General features: G+C 44.4%; 1 protein-coding gene across 1 annotated transcript in view; it reads left to right on the plus strand.

Moving 5' to 3' along the window:
• The window catches only part of LOC311233592 (NLR family CARD domain-containing protein 3-like), a gene marked incomplete at both ends in the record, with an annotated part of 52,444 nt that overhangs the window by 16,867 nt on the left and 15,677 nt on the right, over positions 1-19,900 (plus strand). The window contains 2 exons of the mRNA XM_084320559.1: positions 11,565-11,738; positions 12,885-13,058. Coding sequence (XP_084176685.1) covers positions 11,565-11,738; positions 12,885-13,058 — 348 coding nt within the window. The remainder of the gene's footprint in view (positions 1-11,564; positions 11,739-12,884; positions 13,059-19,900) is intronic.

Raw genomic sequence — 19,900 nt, forward strand, 5'->3', positions numbered from 1 at the left:
TCGGTAGTAGACCGTCTGGTCAACGATATCTATGGAGACTTCAAGTACAGAAGACAGTGCAATAGACTCTTGATCCGCAGATGAATACACCTTGGTTCTCTTGTAGGCTGTAGCTCCACAATGAAGAAGAAGCTAGGCGACCTCAGTCTCTCTGAGCGCCGACTCAACTTGACTCCTCTCGGGGGTAAATCCAACACTCACAGGCGTCTGCGATTATCCGCTCCACAAATCACAGTACCAAAGCAAATATATATTCCAGCCGCATAGGGCTCAGCAGTCGTCGGGTAGGTAATCCAGTGTACATGTCCCTCGGTCCTCGCCTAGATCTCCTCGGATGAAAGCGTCATGTGGTCGGCCCAACCTGGATAAGACTCTAGATAACACTAGGAAGCGTTGGAGATGCTGGTCACTTTAGAACTCTAACCGCACGATGCACCATACACGATAGACTATTATTACTTGATAGAAATACGTCGCACTCGACGGTACAGTGCCAAACTCTGACAATTCAGTTATTAATTTGCACGAGGTCTCAATGCTATTCTAAGGCCAAACAGGCCATACTTCACCGCACGTCGTATCGTGGGTGAGGCTTCACGTTCTGTTACTAAGTTGGGAAGAAGGGTAAGGGACTTCTACATTTACTTGCGCCATATTTATATGCACGGTGAACAAATAGTGCCACTCTCATTTCGGTAGCCGTATCCCTGAGCGGAGCCGGGGCTAGTACGGACATGTCTCGTCGGTACCTTTGAACTTGACGCCAGGGGCTGGTCCCCTGGCGCCTGGTCCTTTGTCCAATAAGAGAATGAACTATTATGGGCTATAGTAGGCTAAAGGGATATTCCGTGCATATGTACAAGGAATATACAAGGGATATCAAACGAAATACAAATACTATTCAATATATATCCATAAATAAATATATATATTCGGTTTAATCTGATCCTTCGTAACACTATCCTATATTATCCTTCGGCACTACACTTTCATGATTATGAATATGTAACGGAACGTAGGCCAATCTCGCTAATGTTATTCGACCGAAATCAATTGGCAACATATCACCGTACTACTAGCTAGCTGGCTAACGTCAAAACGTTATGTTATTTATACTTGATGTCCAATTATCTAGCAGTCTCAGTCAATGAGTCAACTAGATGTCCCCCTTGGAAGGGTGTGGGCAAAATGACTTTTACTTAAACCATTGAAACAATTCGGACTTTATAAGAATGTTCGTTTATTTGGACTTTGATGTCCAGCATCCAATTCATCCTTGTTGTAATAATCACCAGGTGGTCAATTAAACAAGTGGTTAGCTTGTAGCTGATAGTTAGTAGCAGCTTACATCCAAGCATTAGTGGATAATGTTAGTAGAGGTCGATATGGTATTTGGTAATGTTCAACCAAGTCGACTCTGATGATAGTTCGTTGATAGTTAGGTTGCAATTTAGCAACCGGTACTTGATAGTGTAGCCAGACGTTTTAGCCAGGTAACAGTTAGCCAGATATTAGTTGGTCTGCATGTAGTTGGTCTATAGTCAGCATGTACATTCAGTCAGCGTTTAGTCAGTCAGCATACAATCGGACGTTAGTCAGATTATTTACCTATACAAAGGAAAGGAAATAAACGGCATTAATTAATAACTAGATATATGAATTAAAGAGAAATGCGGATATTAACGGCGCATACAATGCAACGTGTACCGTTGGCCAGTCAAGAGTTCGCCCACAGGGCTTTTCACCTTACAGTCTAGGCTGATAGTGTCACTTAAATAGCGCTACGCGCCGGCGCAGAGACAGCTTACCTGCTCAGAGTCGCAATACGTACTCCAAAGTGCGTCCACTAGGTGGCACCAGATAATAATTAACTCATGCAATAAATGTATACAATAAATGTTACTCATGATAATAATGAAGGATAATAATGATAAATATATTGGGAAAAACGTCGGATAAATCTCCACTTGACATTGGCTATTTATGGGTGGAATATTCCGATTCTAGCTCACTAGATCAGTCACATTAAACTTTCTTTTTGTATAGCTTACTAGATATTAGGGCTGGGCGATATGGCCTAAAAATAAAATCCCTGATTATTATTTTTTAAATCCGATTTACAATTTGAATCGATTTTTTTCTCGTGAGAGCTAAAAAGAAAAAATGAAAAAGAAGATTTTTTATTTATTTTTTTTACACAAAAAAAGTATCAAACCAAGATGAATGTCCCTATTGGGATTGAAGTGCAAACATAACTTTCACCAATCTTCACTTAAAAATATTTTTATAATAATATATATAATATAAAAGGTTACTCTTGATCAAACAAAGATGAATGTCCCTATTGGGATTAATAGTGCAATAACCAGCTTTTTCACCAAACTTCACTTAAAACAAATAAAAGGTGCCTCTTGAATGAATGAATTTCCCTATTGGGATTAATAAAGTGCAAATCTAACTTTCACCAAACATCACTTTTTCTAAAATAAAAGGTGACTCTTAAAAAGAAAAAAATTTAAATCGATTTTAGTTTTTCAAAATCGTCCCAAATCATTCATTCGAATTATCAATAATATCGATTAATCACCCAGCCCTACTAGATATGTAGCTAACGAAGCGGTAGCTAACGTTACTTTCCGGGCAAACCATGCTAATTAGCCTAGTTAACGCGTTAGCTCTCTGTCTCTGTGGAGTGCCACGAAAGGGAGTGATTGAAGGCTTGGTTAGAATGGTCACTGTCAACTCACAAGGCGCATACTGAGTGTAGAAACTAATATACAGTGAAATGCGGGGGGTCTTGCCGGCAACGATTGTACAATAATAAGAATCCAATAGGATGAGAATGCGACATTTGTGCAATAATACAAGTAATAAGAATAAAGACATTTATTTTAGTTTAGTTTTACAAAAGCATGAGACTAAAAAGAGCTGCTTACCGCCCAGCAATTCCATCCATCTTTCTGGCGAATGCCCGTTCGTTGGAGGGTAGGATGGATGACCTAAGGGCGAGGGTCCGGTTCCAACGGGAGATGAGAGACATCAACATCATGTGTCTCACGGAGACATGGCTCACGTCGGCGACTCCGGACAAAAGCGTATCTCCCTCGGATGCCTTCACAGTATTACATGCAGATCGTACCGATGCCTCAGGAAAGAGCATCGGCGGCGGAGTCTGCCTCCTCACGAACAATTCCTGGGTTAATCCCGAGGGGGTGCATGTTCTCTCAAACTCGTGTTCCCCGGACATGGAACATATTTCTATCCTGTGTCGTCCGTTTCACCTCCCGAGGGAGTTCACCGCGGTCGTCATGACCGCCGTATATATTCCCCCACACGCGAATACGGGCAAAGCGCTGGGAGAACTACACGATTACCTCAACAGACACCAGATCAAACATCCAGACGCAGCGATGGTAGTGGCCGGCGATTTCAACCAGGCAAACCTGAAGAAAGTGATGCCGTCCTTTTTTCAGCACATCGCTTGCTCCACCAGAGGGAAAAACACACTCGACCACTGTTATTCCCCGTTCAGAGCCGGCTACAAGGCAGTAGCCGCTCCGCCATTAACGGGGTCCACAAGCTCGAGCGACCACGACTCCATCTTGCTATTTCCGGCATATCAACAGAGATCACGTGACGCCGTCGTGTCACGTGAGACAAAGAAGTGGACCGACGAATCAGAGGCCACGCTCCAGGACGTGTTTACAGAAACGGATTGGGATATGTTCAAAGGAAGCGCCAGTGACGTCAGCGAGCTCGCAGACACAGTGGTGAGCTACATTACAACAATAGCCGATGGTATTGTCCCAAGAAAAACGGTGCGGATTTTCCCAAACCAGAAACCGTGGGTGGATAGCACTATTAGAGCAGCTCTGAACTCTCGTACCACCGCCTACAACCTGGGTAGAGAGTCAGGAAACATGGAGGAGTATAAGGCTTCAGTCTATACTCTACGCAAGGCTGTGAAACTTGCTAAGAGGACATATGCTGACAAACTGGAGACACAAATGGCACAAAACGACACAAGAGGATTATGGCAGGGACTGAAGACAATAACTGACTATAAAGTCAGCGCCCCCTCAATGGGGAGCGACGACGCCTCCCTCGCGGACAAGCTCAACATCTTCTACGCTCGGTTTGGTGTAGACAGTGGCGCTGCTGGCTCTCCGGCTAGTGACGTCACTGGCGCGCCGGCTGTTGTGGAGGGGGGGGGGGGCAACCGCGGGGGGGCGGGGACGCTCTCTCGTTGTCGGAACACAGTGTGAGAAGAGCATTTATGCAGGTGAACACCAGGAAGGCTGCTGGCCCAGATGGCATAACAGGACGCATACTCAAGTCCTGTGCCAACCAGCTGGCCCCAGTGTTCACCGCCATATTTAATCAATCCCTGGCGGAGTCAGTGGTCCCTGCCTGCTTCAAGATGTCTACCATCATCCCTGTACCGAAGAAACCCTCCCCAACATGTCCAAATGACTACAGACCGGTGGCACTCACCTCTGTGGTCATGAAATGTTTCGAGAGGCTGGTCAAGGACCACATTTGTGCCTCCCTCCCCAGTGATATGGACCCTATGCAATTTGCATACAGGACAAACAGGTCCACCGACGACGCGGTCTCCCAGGTACTGCACAGCACCCTCTCGCACCTTGACCGTCAGAAGGGGGGCTATGTGAGACTGTTGTTCAGTGACTACAGCTCAGCGTTCAACACCATAGTCCCCACCAGACTGGTGGACAAGCTGATCGAGCTAGGTCTGAGCTCCGCCCTGAGCGCCTGGGTACTGGACTTTCTGAGCGAAAGACCCCAGGCGGTCAGGGTGGGGGGTCAGACCTCCAACACCATCACCCTGAGCATCGGGTCCCCCCAGGGCTGTGTTCTGAGCCCCCTGCTGTACTCACTCTACACACACGACTGTGTGGCCAAGTTCAGCTCCAACTCCATAGTGAAGTTCGCGGACGACACGGTGGTGGTGGGGCTGATCTCGGACAACGACGAGAAGGCCTACCGGGAGGAGGTTGAGGTACTGGAACGCTGGTGCCAGGACAACAGCCTGCTCCTGAACATTGGTAAAACCAAAGAGCTGATCGTGGATTATAGGAGAGGACAGCAGGAGACGCACACACCACTGATGATTAACGGGGCTACCGTGGACAGGGTGAGCAGCTTTAAGTACCTGGGGGTCCACATCTCAGAGGACCTGACATGGTCAACACACATAGACACAGTAGTAAAGAAGGCGAAACAGCGCCTCTACCACCTGAGACAGTTAAGGAAGTTCAGAGTATCGGGGAAGATACTCCAGTCCTTCTACTCAGGAGCTGTAGAGAGCATCCTGACCGGAAACATCACTGCCTGGTATGGAAACAGCACGGCACAGGACAAGAAGGCCCTACAGAGAGTGGTGCGCTCAGCCGAGCGTACCACGGGTATTGCACTACCCCCCCTGCAGGTTCTATACAACAAGAGGTGCAAATCCAGAGCCTGCAGGATAATGAAAGACCCTCACCACCCCAATAACAGCCTGTTTCAGCTGCTGAGGTCAGGCAGACGCCTGCGAACCCCAGCTACTAGGACAGAGCGGCTTAGGCTCAGCTTCTTCCCCCAGGCCATCAGAGCCATGAACAATGAACATTGAGTGCTCAGAACATTGAACTATCCACACACAAGCACACATGAACACACACACGACACGCACGCTGTGCACGCTCACACACGAGCAGCCACTTAACACTTTAACATGAGCGGGCACACACTCATGTCGCACACACGCACACTTATGGCCAAAGGAAAGGACACTTTAAATTAGAATAACAGGAACAGTGTATTGCACTACCAAAGCTAACTAGCATGTCCCATATGCTCTGTAAATAACTATGTACAGATACCGAGATGTCACTCCATGTTACCTGTTACCTGTTTACTGCACAATGTGTTTTTTCATTTTTTGATTCTATTATATGTTGTACCACTGTATTGCACATCGTTGCGGGCAAGACCACCCGCATTTCATTGTATACCTGTATGTGACAATTAAAACTCTTGACTTGACTTGACATGACATGCTAGGTCCTGTGATAGTGCAATACACTGTTAGCTACGGATGAGGCACTGGGTCTTATGTACACTACTATACAATGCTATACTATACATCTACAGTTATACTATGTGTCCTTATGCTAGCTTGCTATCCATCTGTTTACTATACAAGAACCACTCCCGTTCTTGTTTTTAAAGTGACCTTTGGGCTGTCTTAAATACTTCGAAGCTTCGAAGCTTCGTTCGATGGGCATGGGATTCGAATATAAAAATAAAATTTGATTATTTAAAAAAAAAAAATTATTTTTGTGTGCAAAATCAACTCTGCCTCTCTTTGTTAACTACAACAAGCAATGCTGTTTGTTATTTAAGATGAGGTCGGACTGCACTGACAGATTTGTGTTCATTGTGCTGCTTTTATAAAGCCTCAAATGACGGCTTACAATATTTCATGAAAGCAAAGTGTTTTGTTTGTCTAAGATTTAAAAAGGTTTAAACTTTACAGCACTGACAAAGTTGAACAAAGTGCTGTACAAGTCCCACAACATATATATATAATTCTTATTTTTTTTTTCTCTCTCGAAGCTTCGAATTAACATCGAATCTCGGCCCCGAAGCTTCGAATTCCAAAAAAAAATCCTTTCATTGTGTAAAGTGACCATGAGTGTGAGCGGGTGCAGCATGTGTGTGTGTGTGTGTTCATGTTAAAGTGACTGCTAGTGTGTGAGCGTATACAGTGTCTGTTGTGTGTGTGCTCATGTGTGCTTGTGTGTGGAGAGTTCAGTGTTCAAGACTCTGATGGCCTGGGGGAAGAAGCTGAGCCGAAGTCTCTCTGTCCTAGTTGCTGGTGTTCGCAGGCGTTTGCCTGACCGCAGCAGCTTGAACAGGCTGTTGTTGGGGTGGTGAGGGTCTTTCATTATTCTGCACGCTCTGGATTTGCACCTCTTGTTATATAAGACCTGCAGGGGTGGTAGTGCAATACCCGTAGTACGCTCAGCTGAGCGTACCACTCTCTGTAGGGCCTTCTTGTCCTGTGCCGTGCTGTTTCCATACCAGGCAGTGATGTTTCCAGTCAAGATACTCTCTACAGCTCCGGAGTAGAAGGACTGGAGTATCTTCCCCGATACTCTGAACTTCCTTAACTGTCTTAGGTGGTAGAGGCGCTGCTTCGCCTTCTTTACGACTGAGTCTATGTGTGTTGTCCATGTCAGATCCTCTGAGATGTGGACCCCCAGGTACTTGAAGCTGCTCACCCTGTCCACTGTAGCCCAGTTTATCCTCAGTGGTGTGTGTCCCCCCTGCTGTGTTGTCCTAAAATCCACGATCAGCTCCTTGGTTTTACCAATGTTCAGGAGCAGGCTGTTGTCCTGGCACCAGCGTTCCAGTACCTCAACCTCCTCCCGGTAGGCCTTCTCGTCGTTGTCAGAGATCAGCCCCACTACCACTGTGTCGTCCACAAACTTCACTATGGAGTTGGAGCTGAACTTGGCCACACAATCATGTGTGTATAGTAGGGGTGTAACGGTACACAAAAACCACGGTACGGTACGTAACTACGTACCTCGGTTTTGAAGTCACGGTTTGGTACGGGTTTTCAGTACAGTGGGGGAAAGTAGTGTGCAGTAACTAATTGTACTTGTAGGGCTGTCAATGAATATTCTATATTGAAATTAATAATCGACTTGTACATTTCTTTTTAAATAATAATAATTATATTAGATTGTGAAAAAAACAGCCCCCGGTGGGGGGTCGTTAGTGGTTAACATACAGTTGTATTCGTTCGGTACACTACACACAGCCATTCGGTACGGTATGGTACACACTGAAACTGTTCGGTTCGGTACGGATACGCATACCTTTACACCCCTAGTGTATAGTGAATACAGCAGGGGGCTCAGGACACAGCCCTGGGGGGACCCGATACTCAGGGTGATTGTGTTGGAGGTCTGACCCCCCACCCTGACCACCTGGAAAATCCAGTATCCAGGCGCTCAGAGCGGAGCTCAGACCCAGCTCGATCAGCTTGTCCACCAGTCTGGTGGGGACTGTTGCGGCAGTAGACTGTCATAGACGGGTAGTGCCGAGGGGCTGAGTAGAGGAGTTCAAACAATTGACGCGCATCGTGAAATAACTCCGTTCCACGTCCAGGAAATACTTTTGAGGCTTTTATTCTTTCGCTTCATGAGACAAACAAAATACACTTATTTACATACACTAATACTGTATACTGATACTGATGCGTTCTTGCGCTCTTGCGGTCAAAAGAAAATATGTGCTCCTAACTCTCACCCCTTCTCTCCGTGAACTGTCAACAACATGAAAAGGTGAATGAAACTACATAATGCAATGCATGCATGCATTTATTTTGAGCTTATGGACCTTATGGTATTCTTGTTTTTTATTGACTTACTGTGTTACTGTGTTTTTTCTTCTTCTTGACTTGTTTAAAGAAGACGTGTCTCTGTTAAGCACTTTGAGCTGCACTCAGTGTATGAAAGGTGCTATATAAATGAAGATTATTATTATTATAAGAACACTCCCATTAGCGCCACACCCCTGTGAGCACGCCCACCACCTAAAGTGACAGTACAACTAATAATGCAACATAAATATAATACTGAATGAGAATACTCAGACCTTCATTACGGCGCCTACAGGGACTATGGTGTTGAACGCTGAGCTATAGTCAATGAACAACAGTCTCACATAGCCCCCCTTCTGACAGTCTAGGTGAGAGAGGGTGCTGTGCAGTACTTGGGAGACCGCATCGTCAGTGGACCTGTTTGGCCTGTATGCAAATTGCATAGGGTCCATATCGCTGGGGAGGGAGGCACAAATGTAATCCTTGACCAGCCTCTCAAAACATTTCATGGCCACAGAGGTGAGTGCCACCGGTCTGTAGTCATTAAGACCTGTTGGGGAGGATTTCTTTGGTACCGGGATTATAGTAGACACCTTGAAACAGGCAGGGAACACGGATTCCGCCAGGGATAGATTAAATATGGTGGTGAACACTGGGGATAGCTGGTTAGCACAGGACTTAAGTATACGTCCTTTTATCCCATCTGGGCCAGCTGCCTTTCTGGTGTTCACCCGCATAAATGCTCTTCTCAAACTGTGTTCCGTCAATGAGAGTGCCCCCGCCCCCCCGCGGATGCCCCCCCCTCCACGACGGCCGGCGCGTCAGTGGCGTCGTTAGCCGGTGAGCTAGCGTCGCTACTGTCTGCACCAAACCGAGCGTAAAAGGAGTTGAGCTGGTCTGCGATAGAGGCGTCAGCACTCCCCATTAAGAGGGCACTGACTTTGTAGTCAGTTATCGTCCGTAGCCCTCGCCATAAGCCTCTTGTGTCCTTCTGTGCCATTTGTGCCTCCATCTTGTCAGCGTATGACCTCTTAGCAAGCTTTACAACCTTGAGCAGAGTATAGACTGTAGCCTTATACTACTCCATGTTTCCTGACTCTCTGCCCAGGTTGTAAGCAGTGGTGCAAGTTTTCAGAGCCGCTCGGATAGTACTGTCAACCCACGGTTTCTGGTTTGGGAAAACCTGCACCTTCTTTGTGGGGACAATATTATCAGCTAGTGTTGCTATAAAGCTAACAGCATCCGTGAACTTGCTAACGCCGCTGGAGCTAGACTGAAACATACCCCAGTCGACGTCATCAAGTTCGTCCTGTAGCGCTGCCTCTGATTCGTCGGACCACATCTTTACCTCACGTGACACGACAGCGTCACGTGATCTCTGCCTGTAAACAGGAATGAGCAAGATGGAGTCGTGATCCGATGTGCTTGTGGCTCCCGCTAATGGCGGAGCCGGTATTGCCTTGTACCCGGCTCTGAACGGGGTGTAGCGATCATCCAGCGTATTTCCTCCCCTGGTGGAGCAAGCGATGTGCTGAAAAAAGTTGGCATCACTTTCTTCGCCTGATTGAAATCGCCGGCTACTATCATGGCTGCGTCCGGATGTTTGATCTGGTGGATGTTGAGATGCCCCTGTAGCTCCGCCAGGGCCCTGGCGGTATTCTCTTGTGGAGGGATGTACACCGGCGTCATGATAATGGCGGTGAATTCTCGGGGAGATGAAACGGTCGACATTGAATGGACAGATGTTCCAGGTCCGGGGAGCATGAGCTGGAGAGTATCTTAATCTCCTTTGGGCTTACCCAGCCGCTGTTTGTGAGGAGACAGACACCTCCTCCAGAGCTCTTACCGGAGGCTACTGTACGATCCGCTCGGAAGACGGAGAAGGAGTCCGAAGGAGAGACGCGGTGATCCGGAGTCGCTGGTTTCAGCCATGTCTCCGTGAAGCACATGATGTTACAGTCTCTCACCTCTCGCTGGAATCGAACCCTCGCCCAAAGATCGTCCATCTTATTTTCCAGTGAACGTACATTTGCCAGTAAAATGGATAGAATCGCCGGTCGGTAAGCAGAACTTTTTAGCCTAATTCTGATTCCGCTCCTCCTTCCCCTGTGTTTCTTCCTTGTCCCACCGCCGCCTTTGTCCCCTTCTTTGCCTTTGTCCCGCCTGATCTCCGATGGCCAATCTTGGCATAAAGTATCGCTAAACTCCTCTTTCAGTCCGGAGTTTAGGTCCATAAGTGACTGGCGGTCGTATGATGTCCCCGCCAGTCAGGCCACGTGAGCGGATCGGCGCGGCCGAGAAATCCGCTCTTCGCTCTTTAAAGCTTGGTCCGCTCCGCTAATCACTCATGTTGACCCCGCCCCCAAGTCGCTCTCCGCTCGCTCCCCGCTCACCTTGAATCGAGCGCTCCCCGCTCCCCGCGCCAGATCGCTCGGCAGTTTTTTTTCTTCTTTTTTTGGAGCATGGTGTAAATGAGCTCAAACTACAACAGTCTACACCCCCTGGGCCCCTTAACAATTGTTTGTATTGAGCCGCATTGTAATTGTAGCCATTCTGCAATGTTAAATAACGTTGTTTATCCATTCACTATCTCTATTAAGCGATGATAGGCTAGCCGAGCCACAATGCTATGGTCGCTGCCATTAACGTTAGCATGTAAGCTAACGTCAACAACAATGGCGTCGATACTTTTTCCTAACTGGAGTGAGTGTGGGCGTCTCTACAGTGACAAAGCCTGAACGAACAGCCTATCACAGGTTCACCCATTGGTTGAAAATGGCCTTCATGTTTGTACATCGCCATCTGTTGCTTTGGCATTGTACTGCATGTATATATTACATCAGTGTTAAACCACTGTGAGCGGCCTGGAGTGGATTGGAGCGGAGGAGAACTCTCGCTCCGGACGTCGCGCCGACTCATTTTAAAACCCACTCCTCGCTCACGTCAAAACCGGCCGCTCCGCGCCCCGCGCCGCTCACGCTCCGATCCGCTCACATGCACTGCCGCCAGTGTAGTTTTCATAAAAAAGGTATTAAAAATAAACATAACTAAAAGTATGCACAATCTTCGCGGAGCAAAACCGACGGCGACTGACCTGGGTCGCGCCATCTCAGTATTTGTAGCCATATTATATTATATTCTCTACTGTTCTATTAATCTTCTTCAGGTTGAAACGAAACAGCCTCACAGTGAAATGCTGTAGGGCGTTATCATCAGTTCTCAGCTCCAAGTCCTCCAGCCTGAGAGAGCTGGACCTGAGTAACAACACCCTGCAGGATTTAGGAGTGAAGCTGCTCTCTGCTGGACTGGGGAGTCCACACTGTAGACTGGAGACTCTCAGGTTAGTGTTCCTGGACCAGTTCAACAGACAACAATTTAAAAACATATTTAAAAAAAAACATCAGATGAAATATGTACATTTGATGTGTTGGTTAAATACTAGTACCTGTGTGGTTTTCACTTTGTGTGTGTGTGTGCTTGCGTGTGTGTGTATATATATGTGTGTGTAATATATATATATATATATAAATGTGTGTGTGTAATATATATATATATATATATATATTAGAGGTGGGCATAGATACTTTTTTTTAATCTAGATTAATCTATCTGCAATCCTGGATTTAATCTAGATTAATCTAGATTAAAATGGCTCAAAAAAAATAAAAATAAACCTGCCGAAGGCATTCAAAATATGTGTGTTCTACCCAAATAATGACCAGAAGTAAGTCCTTACTTTTTCTTTCCTCCTTATGTTTCTCAGGCCAGGTGGCCCATTACACCATGAGCCCATCTCCCGTTTCCAAAATGCATTACAGACTGTTTGAAAAAGTTGTTTTGCTATGATAATTGGTAATGAAATATCAAAATAATGTTCAATAAGATGTACTTGTGTTTAATAAGTTGTTTTATTCAGAAGTTAACACAAATAAATAATATTACCAGTACAGTATCTAGCACACTCTCAGGAGCAAAACAGAAAGAAGCATTTCAAACTTGAACTATGTGACATGGCTTGACTCAATCAGTCCAATCTCTATTTCTCCTTCTTCCACCAGTCACTCAGGCAGACCAGCTTGTTTTATGTAGCGATGTCTACTTATAGTGCCTATAATATTTTTCCCGTTGGGTGCCAATGCAAATCAACTGCTCCAGTGGAGTTGCTCAGTGGCCAATGGTGTCAACTGTGGTTGTACTGGGCAGCTCCCAGGTGTGAATGGAACTGTGAATGTGAAGCAGGGCGTTCCTGAAAAAGAGCATCTGTGCTCAGCGAACCTACCCTGGGTAAATAAAGGTAAAAAAAATAATGTAAAAAAAAAAAATTTAGATTTAATTATATTAACGCGCGATAATAGTATCACGTTAATGCAGCACGTTAACGCCGTTAACGGCCCAGCTCTAATATATATATATATATATATATATATATATATATATATAAATGTGTGTGTAATATATATAAATGTGTGTGTATATCTGTGTGTAGGCTGTCATACTGTCTGGTCACAGAGGAAGGCTGTGCTTCTCTGGTCTCAGCTCTGAACTCTAACCCCTCCCACCTGAGAGTGCTGGATCTGAGCTACAATCACCTAGGAGACTCAGGAGTGAAGCTGCTCTCTGCTGGTCTGGAGGATCCACACTGGAGACTGGAGACTCTCAGGTAGGATGTGGTACTTTAGGGGTTAATGGATGGTCAAAGACTAATATATCTCTGTGGGTACATTTATATATTTTTTTTTCTTTTTTTCTTTTTCCCTCCTTTTTCCCGATTTTTTCTCCCATCCCACCCTTCCTGGTTGTTGCATACTTTCCCCTACTGTTGGTCCGGGAGACCGGAGACTGTCACATGCTTTCCTCCGACGCATGTGCAGCCTGGGGCAGGCCAACCTGGCCGCGCAGGTTCTCACCGGGGAGAGTGTGGCATGTGGGAGGCCACACTATCTCTCCTCAGTTCCAACCCTCGCTGAGCAGGCGCCCCGATCGAACTGTAGGGGTCGCTGTCCACAACGCCCAGGACCCACCCTTCAGCTTTCCCACCCCCTGATACAGCCAATTGTATCAGTGTGAGAGGCCAGCCAAGCTGATAGCAACGCCGGGAGCTGGATTCGAACAGGCGAATCCTAGTGTCTCCCGGTGTTGGTGACGAACGTAATCTCCGTGCGCCACCTGCCCCCCAACATTTATATCTTAACACATTCAGTGCCAGATGTCTCTGTGGGCCGTATGGCCGTGTATGCCAGCGCTTTAATGAATGGGGCTACATGCCGGTGTTTGCAGGGCTAAAACTATATTAACACATTGGTCGCCAAAATAGCTTTCCAGGGTTATTGGCCGCGTTACTGTCCAGCGTTATTGAGATCAATATTTCATTTTTTTCGCCATGGCATTCATAATTCATATATACACCCGCAGTGCTGCAGCTGGACCCTATAGGTGACTGCAACGATGTCTCAATACCGCCGCCTGGTGGATTCATCGGGCGAGTTACACTCGCCAACAGGATGTGCCCATCAGTGCATCGATGAAACTCATCCGGCAGTCACATCTCGTTGCGGGACTCCCGACAGACACTATGTACATAATGGATCGCTTTCTAAACTTAATAATCGATATGATTTCGGCGTTTATTATACAAACCGGAAATGGACCTAGGCGATCGGCGTCGTATACTTGGGATCTTTCACCGCCAGTCTCATTGACCCACGGTAAGAGGAATATAACGTTATTTTCAACCCGATTGTGCGTTTCCTTGTTTGCAAACCATCTGATCAATATATCCAACCAACCTACATAAAGCATTTACTGATGATCGGGGAATTATAAACTACCCCCCCCCCCCCCCCCCTTTCCTCCGTGCATGATGAGGCATAATGTATACCGATCATATACATTTGAGTTTTTTGGTGTAGCGTGTATGGGGGGGGAAACGGCAATCGATAATCTATATAACGCGTTTGGGCCTATAACTAGCGTTTTTGGAATTAGAGCAGAAAAGATTAAAAACATACTTATATTCTAGAAGGTATTAACACAACAATGTATGAATGAAAAAGTATAACGTTCCCACATCCTGAACGATAGATAATCGATGTTGAATGGGCCATAGTAATGTCAATATAGCAATACAATTTAAAAAGTTATAGCCCTGCAAAGAAGGTAAACATCTCCATAGACTTACAGCACTGGCAGAGAGGGTACTTTGATGGGTACAATGGCTGGCACAGAAAGTGTTAAATATCATAGCTATGGATATAAAACTATTGCCCATTTGACATCGAGTATCTATTGTTCAATTTGTGAAAAATAAATATTTTTTTCATCCATACATTCCGGTTTTATACCGTGGTGAATATGAGTATAGTTTTAGAGTAATTCTGTGTAATCCCAGGAAACGCCGCTTAGCAGCGTTTAGTGCATTTCACTAGAAACTGTGCCATTCCTCGCCTGGATCAACAATCAATCTGAAATCAACGCTATATTATCGGTATTATGTTTCATCATGCATGCATGAAAGGGTGGGGGGGTTCTATGCTTCGATTGTCACCAACGGCATACGTTGTGGAGTAACGTTACAGGACACACAGATCACAACGAAGGCATGCTCGGATCAACGCAAGATTGATACCATATAGCACTTACCTTGTCTAGGATGTACTGCAAAAAGAATATTCCAATTATCTGATCGCCATTCCAAGTATTGATGTCGATCGTATTGCCAACATAATCCACCAAATAACATGAATCGACGGTGCTTGATTCTCCCCAATCCATGTGTTATAAACGTTACTACTGCCAGACTAGGAAAACCCGGACCAGACTTTTTAGATCGACGTACAGGCTGAGCCAGAGAGATTCCAAGGATGTGCAATACCGGCCGAAAGGCGTTAGGCGGCGGTATTGAACGCTTGCGATCTCAGACCCATTCCCAATGATAACATCAGTGTGAGGATTCGCCTGTCCCTGGACCCTTTTTCCCTGCCTGTACTCTTCAACAACCCCCACATTTACCCCCGCCTTTGCACAGACATTTCCCATCTGTACCTCCCCCTGCTGGACATTCATCTGAACTTCCCCTTGTCTCACTCCTGGTGCACTGGTGTATATTCAATGTCTACATGTCTCTCTGTGCCCTTCCCCTGCTACATTGTCTCTTGTTCCCTTGTTAATTGTTATTTATTAGTTCCTTGTATGTTGTTTTGTTTACTCTGTCTAGTGTTCAGTCTTCTTGTGTAGTTAGTTCTGTGTGCTTCCCTGTTTATATTCCCCATTGTGTTTGGTCTGGTGTTTTCCTGTAGCACTGTTAGTTCTGCCTTCCCTCATGTGTGTCTCGTTTTGCTAATTGCCCTGCTGTCTCTCTAGTGTTAATTGTTTCCCCTATATCTGGTGTGTGTTCCCTACTGTTTGTTGTCGGTTCATTGTTTCGGTTCCATGTTGAGATTCCTGTTTGCTGTTGCTCTGCTCTCTGTCTCACGTGATCCTGTTTTTGCCTCATAGTAAGTGTTCCCAAGTATTAGTGTTTGTTTTGTGACTTTCCTTGTTTTTTGCATTTACAGTTCGAGTTTTTGGTTAGTGTTTATTTTGTAGTTAGATTTTGCAATCATTTTCTTGCCAGCTTTGCTGAGTTTGTTTTTGTCCTTTGGAAATTCCTTGTTTGTTGCTATTTGCTCCTTTTTGAAGTAAAGCTGTTTTTGTTACACTTCACCCCTGGCTCCAAGTGACTCGAATTAAAGGAGCAGTGCTCATATTTGACAATCTACCTTTACCTCTCCCTCGTATCTGTTTGCGCCTGGGCCCTCTGCTAACAATCCCTAACAATCAGGCTGGATGGATGGATTATGAATGGAAATAGCGAATAAAAGAAATAACGACCAAAACCCGACTTTTCTCAGGTTTGGCCCTCAAGCGATGGCGAGTTAACCCGACTTATCTCGGGTCTGGCGTCCAATGTGTTAATACATTGTATTCTCTTAATGCTTTTTATTATGTATTAAAAAATAATATCACTTTTCAATATAATTAATTGTATCTCTATTGCATATCCAGACTTGGTGACTGTAACCTCTCAGAGAGATGCTGTGAAGCTCTGGCCTCTGGCTCTGGCCTTGTACAGCACTTTGGTAAACATTGTTGTTTTTAAATGTGCTCTATAAATAAAGTGGATTGGATTAATGAATTAAGTAGCCCCTTTCGTGACTGACGCACGCAGCCAACAAGGTTTCACTCGGCTGTGTGATTTAATTCAAGGTGGATCGCTGTTGTCGTTTGAACAACTTCAGATTTCATGGGAACTACCAATCCCCCAAATCAAGAATGTTTAAGATGAATCAATGAAGTAAGATTGATTATTTGAAATATGGCCTGTGTAGACTAAACTATGCACAGAATTATGTCAGTCTACAAGGTCCGGATTCTACATGGTCCGGCAATGTAGACCTTGTAGACTCCAATACAGACCAATTATCAGTGAATGTTCATGCATTTTTAAGAAGGGCTACTTCCACAAAAAAACAAAGAACTCACCAAAACATCTCAGTAGCACCTTATCTAAATGTTCTATTTCATATATGGAGATTCATATTTATTTATATATTGCATGCATTTCTACATTTTATTTCCTATTTTGTTTATTCATCCCAGTATCTTTCTTTCTTATGTGTGGAATTCTACAAGGCATGTAGGTGTATATGTGTTTGAGGATGATATCCTTCAAACAGGCAATAGTGATGATATAATTTGGGCAGTGCTGAGCTGGGTTACTTTCCTCCAGTGTATTTGTCCCCCGGCCCCACCCAATGGCCCCATATGCGCACACACACACACGCACACACACACACACACACAAATCAAAGTAAAAAAAAAATTGGAAATTATTTTTTGATTTTTCTTTTTTTTAAACTTCGATTTTTTTTAAATGTTTGAAGCTTGTGCCATCGAACGAAGCTTCGAAGTATTTAAGACAGCCCTAGTATCGATATTTAATTATTTATAAAAAATATATATATATGTGTATATTTTTTTGTATAAGAAGTTTCATTGTTCATTTCAATACCTGTAATTGTACAGTAGTCCACTCACACGTGTGCATTCAGTTAAGTTGGAATATGACTGTAATACAAACAGTTCAGTTTGTCAGGTACATGCAACACAGATTAGTGTTTACATCTGTCTTCTTGAGAAAATACCATGTTCTGCAATAAAAATTATTGAAGTGATGAACAGACTGAACTTTATTTGATTAAATAAAACATGTTGACAAAGTTTTACTTTACAGTTGAAAAAAGGTAATAAATCGCAATATATCGCAATATTAATATCGCAATACTCAGCATATCACAATATATTTAGTATCGCAATACTATCGTATCGTGACTCTAAATTGATGACGAAAGATGTTCGTCAACGAAGGTCATAACCAGACCTAGATCACCTCTACTCTAACCCCTAACCAGACCTAGACCACCTCTAACTCTTAACCCCTAAGTTACCCTAACCATACCTAGACCACCTCGCTCTAACCACTAACCAGACCTCTTCCATGTGGCACTTTAACACTGACCTAAGATTGTGATTTATCATTTTATATGTTTATGCAAGCAGATTGCAATCAGATTGCTACTGTGTGTACTATTATCTACTCAAGTTCAACTACTACTGTGTGTTTGTTTACGACAGTATCCTGTTAGTTAATGTTGTTACTTACTGTTACTGGCTGCCAGTGCTGACGACGACAGTTATTTAATATTTATCATTCAAATAAATCGCTGCCAGGTGAGCAAGGCAAAGAAAGATAATGTGACTGTCTTATTAAGTTATTTCTCCATTCACAGATCGACACTCGACAGTGAGTGCACCCTTCCTGTGTATTACTTGTGCCGCCGACTCAGATTCCCCTAGGTTAAAAAATAAATAGGCCGACAAAGAGGATACCATACTGTCCCTGGATGCTATGAAGGCCTTTGACAGGCTGGAATGGTCGTATCTGTGGGCAGTGCTAGAAAGGATGGGGTTAGGAAAAGGATTCATCGATATGATTAAAGTATTATACAAAGACCCATCGGCCATGATTATAACAGGCACAATCATCTCCGATATCTTTCCGGTATCGCGCTCAGCCAGACAAGGTTGCCCTCTTAGTCCCGGTCTGTTCAATCTATCATTAGAGCCGTTAGCACAATATATAAGACAATCCCAATCCATAGAACCTATCGTAATCAAGGGCACACAACAAAAAATTTGTTTATATGCGGACGATGTAATATTGTTCATGAAAAACCCCAACACCACATTGCCTCATCTGCTCAAGTTGATTGAGGACTTTGGTGATTTATCGGGATTTAAGATAAATTGGCCGAAGTCGGCTTTCCTTCCACTTAACACCCCTGCAAAAAAAGATACAACCCTCCCAGGACAGATACCGATGGTAAAACATTTCAGATGCTTGGGAGTGGAAATATTCCCTACCATAAGACAAACGGTGAAGCACAACTACACAAAAATCCAAAACAAAATCAAAGACGACCTTGATAGATGGGCAAAACTTAAGAACACAGTACAAGCACGGATATCAATAGTTAAGATGGATGTACTACCTAAAATCAACTTCTTCTGTTCAATGCTACCGTTACCCCCTCCAGAGGGTTACTGGAAAAGATTACACTCCTCCACATACAAATTTATTTGGAATAACAAACCACCACGTATAAAAAGATCCACCGCACAGAGAAATAAAGCAGATGGTGGCATGGCATTTCCAGATTTTTTCCTATATTTTAAGGCGTACTCATTAAGCCCATTGACAACATGGTTTGACTCCCAAGCATTAGCATCTTGGAGGAAAATAGAAGAAAACATAGTAGCCCCACATAGACTGAAGGACATAGCATACACTAAACTACCAATCAAGCACTGTGAACGAAAATTTGGCCCCATAATTACTCATGCGATCCGGATATGGCGTGAATCACAAAAAAAAAATCCTAACCCACAAGAATGGCACAACCATACTCCCTTATTCAATAACAATGCTCTCTTAATTGGAAAACGACCTATAAGATTCCCTATATGGGAAAAGCAAGGCATACACTCATTAGGGGATATTTTTAACAAACAGGGTTTTTGTAGTGATAAAGAAATACGCAAAAAATTTAATCTCACCAAGTCCACATGGCTTTTTCACAAACAGTTAGAGCTATGTTTGAAGTCTCACGGTGTTCCATTAGACAGACCAATTGAACACCACAGATACCACAAATTCTTCTACTCAAGAGAGACATCGAGAGGTTTTGTTTCAGAATTTTATCATCAATTACTAACGTCCTCGTATGAAACCCTCCAACTTGACTCTGTCTGGAGGAGGGATATACCAGACCTGGAAAATGACTTTGATTGGCAAGGAGCCTGGGCAAATGTCCGACTTACATCAAGGAACCCGGATCATCAACAAATCAATCTTAACTATATTCACAGGACATACTTGACTCCTATAAGACTGTGCCGAATGGG

Source organism: Notolepis coatsorum (genome assembly GCF_963971535.1).
Source record: "Notolepis coatsorum genome assembly, chromosome: 8".
NCBI classification, from domain to species: Eukaryota; Metazoa; Chordata; class Actinopteri; order Aulopiformes; family Paralepididae; genus Notolepis; species Notolepis coatsorum.